General features: G+C 31.1%; 1 protein-coding gene and 1 long non-coding RNA gene across 2 annotated transcripts; one reads left to right on the forward strand and one right to left on the reverse strand.

The window, feature by feature from the left end:
* The first annotated feature begins 5606 nt into the window (after nt 1-5606).
* Nucleotides 5607-6494, forward strand: LOC108464991 (dirigent protein-like). Its single transcript, XM_017765290.2, has one exon. It carries the CDS (start codon nt 5717-5719, stop codon nt 6278-6280), a length of 564 nt encoding a protein of 187 aa, XP_017620779.1. The 5' UTR covers nt 5607-5716; the 3' UTR covers nt 6281-6494.
* Nucleotides 6495-7824: 1330 nt separating this feature from the next.
* On the reverse strand, nt 7825-8537 carry LOC108464993 (uncharacterized). Its single transcript, XR_001868381.2, has 3 exons — nt 8309-8537; nt 8136-8200; nt 7825-7966 (listed from the first exon to the last, which is right to left on the reverse strand). It is a non-coding gene; the product is annotated as an uncharacterized LOC108464993 (long non-coding RNA).
* Between the last annotated feature and the right edge of the window lie 1051 nt (nt 8538-9588).

A 9588-nucleotide genomic window follows, 5' to 3' on the forward strand; every position in this document is an offset into this window, starting at 1 on the left:
AGGCATACAATGTTATGTTTCCATCCATTTGGCTAGATTGCCTAATCACATACATTCAATCAAACATATTAGTCTCCAAAATATTCATATCAATCAAGCACATAGATGAGCTCATCAAGCAACATTCTTTCTAATCATTATCATTTCATCTCAAGGTTCTCAAACCATGTTAAGAGTTCTATGTCCGTTGAATCATGGAAATTTCGATAAAGGCTCAAGTAGTACACTCGAGGTGTACGATTCATTATTCTATCATTTCTTATCGAGGTTACCCCTTAGGGCATTTAACCAAGAAACACTCTCTCGAGCCACATATCATATAACAAGATTACCATTCGAGGCTAAATCCTTTTTATAACGCATGTTCAGAGGAGCTCGATTAGGATTACTAGTCCAGGCTAAACTCTAATCATGACGTATGCTCAAGAGGTATTATATCGGGATTACCCATTCAGGCTAAATCCTTTTTATAACTAGGTCAATGGGATTACTCATCCGAGCTAAATCCCGTCTGAAACAAATGCAGGACCTCATTCATGTCGGAAAGCACACCTGCTCATCAGAACTCAACATTCAATCGGGACTTAACCCCTTTTTCACCATTTCAAGCATGTATCAATTTTCCATCATAGCATACAAGTAAAGCACTTCAACCTAAATCACATTACATACAAACACAACATTCAATTAACATAATTACATGCTCGATTAAGTTAAACGAACTTACCTCGACACTTGTTTGTGTAAAAAAGTCTACTAATCTAAAACCTTTTCTTTTTCTCCATCTAACCTTGAATTAGTGTTTTCCAGATCTATATAAATGAATTAAACCATCAATTTCACACATTTCATATTTAAATGGACTCAATTTACTTCTTAGTCAAAATTACCATTTTGCCCCTAACTTTTTCATAAATTTCAATTGTCCTTAGGCCCGAAAAATGAAACTTGTGCAAATTACTTCCTATTCCAAGCCTATTAAAAGCCCCATTACAAATTTTCCAGCACTTGTATTCATAAAATTTTAGAATTTTTCATCAAATTTTACAACTTTTCATTTTAGTCCCTAAATCATGTTTTCATCAAAAATCACTTTGTAAAAGTTATTTATCTATCAATAATCTTTCATTTTCTACCATGAATTTCTAATTTCCAACATAATACATCCATGTCCCATTTTCATACCTTGATAATTTTTCAAATTAATCCCTCAAATAGAGAGATTAAGCTATCCCGATTTTAAAAATACCAAAATTACTAAAAATGGGACAAGAGAACTTACCCAATTAAGCCTTGAAAGTTTCCCTTCTCTCTCCTAGGGTTTCCATAAAATTTTAGGTTAAAGGTGACAATAATAAGATGATATTTTATTTGATCGTCTTTTAATTAATTTAATTATTTTAAATTCCAATTTAATCCCTGACCTTTTTTAATTTTCCCATGGATGAGTCACAAAAAATTTACATACTTTTTTTAATGGTCTAATTACCATCCAAGGACTTCTAGATTTGAATTCCATAGCTATTTGATCCTTATAGCTACTAGAATTCAACTTTCGCATTTTATGCGATTTAGTCCTTCTCGTAATTAAACATTTAATTGATAAAATTTTCATATCAAATTGTTCACACAACATATCTACCATATTACGGACCATATAATACAATAAAAATAAATTAAATTTTTGGGTCGAATTTGTGGTCTCGAAACTACTGTTCTGATTTCACTGAAAAATGGGTTGTTATAGATTATCCACCCTTGAAGTTCATTGTATCACGCATCCCAGTCACCATATAACTGCTCCATCGCCATTTGTTTCACCCACCATGCTTTCTTGTAGGAAACCCAATACTTAAACCAAGCTTGCATGTCTGCAATAAGGACCGATACAAGGATGGTGGGCATCTCTTTCACTAATGGCATGATGTAGTTGCATACAATTTTTTCATCCAATTTTAGGTGTTCTTGCGATATACGAGCTACCATGCATGTGTGAAGATTTTATATTTTCTTGATTGTCCACATCTGAGTCCATTGTATTAATACAGCCCGAACATGCCAGTTACAACCACTTGAGGCTTTCCAACATTCTCTAACATATAAAGATTGTATAGACTTTGTGACTTTGTAGTTGACAGACAACTTCAAGCTATGTTGCTTAATTGCATTTTCACAGTCTTTCTTATTACCAAATTATTGTCCTACTAGTAACTCTTCAGCATCCAATTCTCTATCTAGTAGTTGAGCAAGCAAAATATCTTGATATACAAGGAACTTGAGTGTATGCTTCGCATTAGGATCTACGTCAGACATGAAAGACCTTGGATTATTATGAAAATCTATATCGGATCTTATGCTCCCGACTGAATGGAGATGCACATCTTCACCCTCCTCTATGCCTTCATCGTCTGTCTTCAGGGATCTCATTTAAATTGGGGTCACTAAAATCTTCATTATCCTGGTGGGATTGATCTTCATTATCAAACCCTTCATCACCATTTGCTATGGCGCCCAACACCTCTGGATAAATCTCTAGACAAGGACAAGAGATTGGGATGTTATACGAACATCTACCGTAGTTTGAATTTTTGGGAGTTTGTAGTGAGCCTCCATAGCCCGACTGATATTCCCAATAGACATTAAGATCAAAATCATATTCAAAATGCTGACTTATTAGAATTACAACTTGAATGGGTTCTGGATTAGCTATCTCTACGAACAACTCAACCGGGCTGGGATTCTCTATCTTAGAGGGGCAATAAATTGCTATCATTGTCCCTAAATCATCATCATCTTCAAGCTCCATTTTTTAGAACTTGAGCGGATCTTTTGAAATCTGAAATTTATAAAACAATATTAACATTTACTTCCCACAACAGGTAGTTGTCTTTGTATAAATCTTCTGTTTCAAATCTGCTAGCAAAACACGCTTGTTGAATCTTATTCTGATTTTTTGGCGACTTTGAAAGACACAACCTTCTTCAGTTGTATTTATCATTTCTCTATCAAAATGAACATACACTAACAAAATTTGGGAACTCATTTTCAACAATATCTTCTTCCTTCTCAACAAACAAAACACTGATATACTTAATTTTGGTTTTCAACTGATAAAGCAAACAAAAAACTCAAATGGAAGACAGAAAAATCTATATATACATGGCTTCAGTGCAGAGTAATGGAAGTCCAGCACCTAAAAAATATATATATTTTTTAAATACAATTGGGGTACCTACCATGTCATACACGACACCTAAAAAATATTTTTTTGAACTAGTAAAAAGGGTGTTGGTCATCAATGTCCCAACACCTCAATTTTTTTTTTAAATTTGAAAAAAGGGTGTCGGTTATTAGTGTTCCAACACCCTAATTTTTTTAATTCTAGAAAAGGGGTATTAGCCATCACTGTCCCAGCACCCCAAAAAAATTTAATCAGATAAAAGGGTGTCAGCCATCAGTGTCCCAACACCCCAAAAAAACTTTTTTTTTAATCAGATAAAGGGGTGTCGACCATCAATATCATAACACCCCAATTTTTGTTAAATACTGGTATGACATGTATACCAATATGATATGGTTGACAAAAAAATACATGGGTGCCAGCCATCTGATGTCCAAAACCCAAAAAATTAATTTTTTACTCCCTGACACAATCATGAGGCAAATGATTGTGTCAGAAATTATGTGGGTGTCGGCTTTCTAGTGTCCATTACCCCTGTGCACTATTTATTTCAGGTTATTTAGATGATTATTTTTTAATCAGAATCATTTATGTAATTAATTATTTTTTTAGACCATTTATGTAAAATAACCAATCAAAACATAAATTTACTAATAATTTAATTAACTTTGATATAGTTTACACTTCAATTATTAAATATTTCCTATATTATTTTACTAAAAATTTAATTAATACTCGTAAGTTAATAACTGTCTAAAAGCTGTTTTTCAATATCAAAATATAATCACAATTTTATTAATTTTTACTTTTGGGTTAGAATATAAGCTACAAATTTACATATTCAACCCACGTATTGTACAAGTAAGGAAACAATTATACATACCCTGTTTGATAATCGGTTGATAGTTGATAGTTGATAGTTGATAGCGGATTTTAACTACAGTGGTTGGTTTGACTAACTGATTCTATTAACGAATTTGACCAACTGGTTTTTATTAACTGTTTATTTAAAAATGTTTGTAAAACTTAGTTGATAACTAAAAGTTGATATGTGTAAAATCACAAATAATGGCATGACACATTTTATTGATAAGTATTTATTTGTTTATAATATTTTAGTCTTTATTGGGTGAAATTCTTGAAATAAGATACTATTACCAAGGAATTAAAACATCCAATATAAAACTAATTAGTGAATATTTTTAAAATTTAAATAAATAAATTTCTTAAGTTCTTTATTTGTAAATATTGACCTTATGGGAATTGATAAATATTAATAGTGTATTAATATAATTATAAACTATATTCTTAGTGATAATTATGTCATGTTCTTAGAATGTAAATAGTGATAATTATGGCACACTCTGAATAAATTTTTCATGTAACATATTTCAATTAATATAAAGTTGCATAAGAAATTATTTTACACAAGTAAATTAAAATAAATTAAGAGTACATAAATATCCAAGAAATATATACATGTGACAAAAGGAGTAATTTTTAGCAAGCATGGTTAGAAATCATTCCCAATCAATTATAAAAAATGTTGTTCATCCTAACTTTTTTTTTTTTGAGGTTTTAACGCTCTTACGAACTTCCATTCACTAAACATTATAATCAAAAGTTTGATTATTCAATCCTCCATTTGGACTAAAATCAATAAAAAAAAACTCAAAACTCTATAATTTTAGTTGAATCAAAATTTAGATTACAATTTAAGAGAGTAGATATTAACATCAGGTTTGAAACTTAGACCTTAAGTTGTTAACAAATAATATTAACCAGTTGTTCCTTTGGTTGCTGCTATATCATTTGTGAAAAAAAATACTTTAAAACAGAAACAAAACAAGAACTTATCAAAGGGTGATTTTATTTTAAATTTCTAGGAAACCTGAATGAAACACAGAACAGTAAACCTCAATAAATGCATTTGCTGATTGCGTAATCTGCCATAACGTGAAAACCATCCCTTAGCTTATTAAGTTATAGAATTCTTCCTTTATTTCATTGAGAAAAGGAAAACCATTAACTTCGCACTAACAAATCTCCCTTCAACGTCCAATGATTGTCTTAAACTTTGAACTGAAGCTACCATAAATTAAAGATGATCAGTTGAATAGGTCAATTTCAATTTTAGAAATTTTGAAGTAATTTTGAAGTCTTTTTGAATTTATTTATTTTTATTTGGATCATTTGAATTTTTTAAATTAAGTTACTTTAAGTTGTGTTGTGGGTTAAACTCATTTTGAATTTTGATTTCTTCTTCACTTTTGAATAAAATGCTTTCTTCTTTCCAAATTAATAGAATGGAAGTTAAATTTGTAGCTAAACTTGAATAAGTTAGTTGATAATTGAATGGATAAAGTAGTTTGTTTTGTCGGTGTCACAGCTAGGCAGCCATTCCTTTAAAGCCAAGTTTTAGTCCCTAGTAAATTAACTAATTAACCAGAAATTCGTACAGTATGAAATTCTCACGTATATAACAAAGCAGCTCGTGTTTATACGAGTTCTATAAACACCACATTACATACAAAAATGGAAGCTAAGAGATCCCTATTAGCCATCTTCCTCCTCCTTTCCTTCCTCTCCATATCAACCGCAACACCAACTCGAAAAACCCGAACCCGAAATCCATGCAAGAGCATGGTTTTTTATTTCCACGACATAATCTACAACGGCCATAACGCAAAGAACGCAACATCAGCCATTGTAGGTTCACCACAATGGGGGAACAAGACCATTTTAACAGGAAAAAACCATTTCGGAGACCTGGTCGTGTTCGACGACCCCATTACCTTAGACAACAACTTGCATTCGAAACCAGTGGGTCGAGCCCAAGGGTTTTATATCTACGACAAGAAAGACATATTCACAGCTTGGTTGGGTTTCTCCTTCGTTTTCAATTCTACCCAACATAAAGGAAGTATAAACTTCGCCGGTGCTGATCCGTTGATGAACAAGACGAGGGATATATCAGTGATTGGTGGAACAGGTGATTTCTTCATGGCTCGAGGAGTGGCTACTTTGATGACTGATGCCTTTGAAGGGGAAGTATATTTTCGTCTTCGAACTGATATTAATTTGTATGAATGTTGGTAAACCATTGAAATTTTAATTTTCGATTTGAAACTTTTTTTAGTTGTTTACATCTTGAAGAGTTTCATCAATGAAGAAGCACCGTTTGAGACTGTAATTTGTGGCTAATAAGGGACCCTTAATGTTTGGCTTCTCATTGATTTGTTATATTCATTTGTTGTATTTCGAAAACAAGTTTTATATATTTTACATCTTTATTTTATGGTTGATATTAAAATTTATTGGTTGAAAAACAAATGTTTTGATTGCTTTAATTTTGTTTATATCAGTAGTAGGTTAGTTATTGGTTATATGGTGAATAGTTTTGATTATAATATTTATATTAATTTATCAAATAAATTATTAAAAGTTAAAATTGAATTAGGATGCGAATTAATACTTAGGTAAAATATAAATGAATTAAAACATCATACCAAATATAATAATTACAATGAAGATGTCATGAAAAATAATATTATTGACGTGTAAATATATATATTGTAGCACCCTATATCCCGCCTAAATATTAAGGTTAAGTTTGAAGAGTTACATCAAATAATTTCAGACAAACCCAAACTTAAATATTTAAAGTTTAACAGTCGAAGATTAATTAAGTAGTTAAAACTAACATAAAAATTCAAGCTTATAACTAGTCATTCGAAATAAAACACATGATAGTATAAGTCTAGATAAAACAATAGATAATTAGAAAAGAAATGATCGAGCTCCTTCCACGTCGACCCGACTAAGTCTGTGAGTTACTTGTAATCCAACAAACAAACTAAATGTGTTTCAACTCAGTGTATAACTTACATTTATAATTAATCAGTAACATAACAAATGTGTTTTCGATTTTTTATTAACCAGTCAATTCTCGGAATCAGATACAAAAACAGAAACAAAAAGCATCAGATATAGTTGCAAACATTTCAGATTCAGATGCAGATTCCTAACCCCAACCGCTACACACTATCTCCGTCCATCCCTATACACCATATAGGGTATCAAGTACCCATCCATCCCTACACACCACATAGTGATTATGTGTCACATTCCAAAATAATTACAGTCTAGCTACCAGATCAAAATGCGATAAATTACCAAAGTTAGATATATATTTGTGGCTTAACCACCACATTCGATAGATTATTAAACTGCTCACACTTCCTCCTTTTCACAATCTCAACTCAATGCAGATGCAAATTTAGCAGATATCAAATATGTGTATATAGTAGTACAATTCAGGTCATGCTCATGTTATGCTATCACACTTACTTATTAGATTTCATATAAAGTATTTACATGAAAATAATAGATTATTCAGTAACAAATCATCAAATAACGGTTACATTGTCTAGTTCAGATCATATGGATCCTACGGTAGGCCTACGTTCAATTTTAATGACGTTTTCCTGATTTTTGGGCCACACACTCGTCTAGTCTACATAACTTAGCACACTGTAGTGTGGCTCAAAATAGTGAGTTACACGGTCTGGACACACGCCTATGTCTCTAGCCCGTGTGTCCTTAATTCCAAAATAGTGAGTTACATGACCTGCACAAATGCCCGTGTCTCTAGCCCGTATGTCTTTAATTCCAAAATAGTGAGTTACACGGCCTACCAGACTGCCTAACACATGGTCGTGTGGCATCAACAGCCATGTTTTTCGGCCTCTTTCATTCGTAACAATTCGGGTTTTTGTTATACACCTGACACATTTTCGATATAAAAGCGACAGAGGTGAATCCAGAGCGTAAAAACAACAATCCAAAGGCCAATTACACAATTAATCACAACGAAATGCTAGAATTAGAGTAAAAAACCGAGTTACGTCGATAAGTTTCGATGAACCCCGAACCCAAAGATTCCATCCATTACCTTCGCACCAAACATCAATTCATAGAACCAAAATGTTTGCGGAACGTTGTTCTCACGATCTTTTCCTACAAGAAGACCAAACGAACACTTAATCAAAGAATTCAAGCAACTAAGCAAAACCCACTTCGACAAGATGAACAAACAATACTAACAGAAATTCATATCAAACTTACGCAATTATCCTAATAATCGAAGACAACGAAATACGAAGTTTCCCCGTTGTAACAGCAGCAAAAATGGCAACAAGAAATAAAAAAACAAGGCAAAAGCGGGAAAAAGAACACAAGGGAAGGAAAATAAGGAAGAAAGATAAAAAAAATAAGAAGAAGAGAAGGAAAATGTTTTTCCTTATTGTATACGCAGAGACTTGAATACAAAACCAAAAGGTATATAGAAGTTGAACCATTGAACCAACAAACTCATTCTTGATATAGATTACACAGAAATAAATTTAAGTCGAGAGTTCAAGGATAAGGGTAAAACCAAAATAAACTAAAATTCAAGAAGGAAGGCTCGAACCCCCAATCTCAAACACATAAACAAAACACTTAACCACAAATACAGATGCTTAATTATTAATAGAATTTATCAAACAAATGTTCAAAATTTGGGGCGTTGCATATATAAATTTACGATACTCCCTACATAAAAATAATTTTAAACCTAATATGAATATTTTTTCTCTATTTTGAATTTGATTAACCAATCATATAAATATGAGAAATGATTATATGAAACAGGATACTATGTCATTTATATCCCTTTCTAATAATTTAATGTCATTTCAGATTTTTATCCTGAAAAAAATAATAAGTTGAAATTTAAGAAGAAAATATTGGAATGACATTAAATTATTGAAAAGGGATACAAATGGTATGGTATCCCGTTTTATATCATCTTTTCTCCATAAAATATATATGATGAATTAAGATATAATATAAGTATAACACATTACAAACATAAAAAGTAAATTTTAAATTAAATTACTACAACTATACAGAATATAACCAGATAAAAGAATAACATAAACATGATATAAAAATATTATTAATACATAAATTTATAATACTTTAAACATAAAAACGTAATATAAAATGAACATTCTTTACTTAAAGTCTAAAAAAAAAAAAAGTATGTAACGAAGTAAAGGGATGCAACTCTCAATTGCTAATGAGAAGGATGACTTTTAATAGGTTTTACAGTTTTGTATATATTGAAACGAGGGTTAAAGGAAAGTATTAATTTCATCATAAATAACATTTATGAAAGGTAAATTATCCACACTTATTGATGTACTGAGTTAATTGGAGGTACCAAATTAGTTTGGAAAAAGTAAAAAAAAAAATTATTTTAAATAATAGTAATTTTATTTTATTTTATATTTTAATATAATTTTGAACAAAATATATTCAAGAATCAAACCCATGTTTAATAAATTTTGTATACAAACTAT

Source organism: Gossypium arboreum, chromosome 1, assembly GCF_025698485.1.
Source record: "Gossypium arboreum isolate Shixiya-1 chromosome 1, ASM2569848v2, whole genome shotgun sequence".
Lineage (NCBI taxonomy): Eukaryota > Viridiplantae > Streptophyta > Magnoliopsida > Malvales > Malvaceae > Gossypium > Gossypium arboreum.

Excerpts from the sequence above, each read along its gene's own strand:
- LOC108464991 (XM_017765290.2), top strand. The coding sequence starts at position 5,717 with ATGGAAGCTAAGAGATCCCTATTAGCCATCTTCCTCCTCCTTTCCTTC.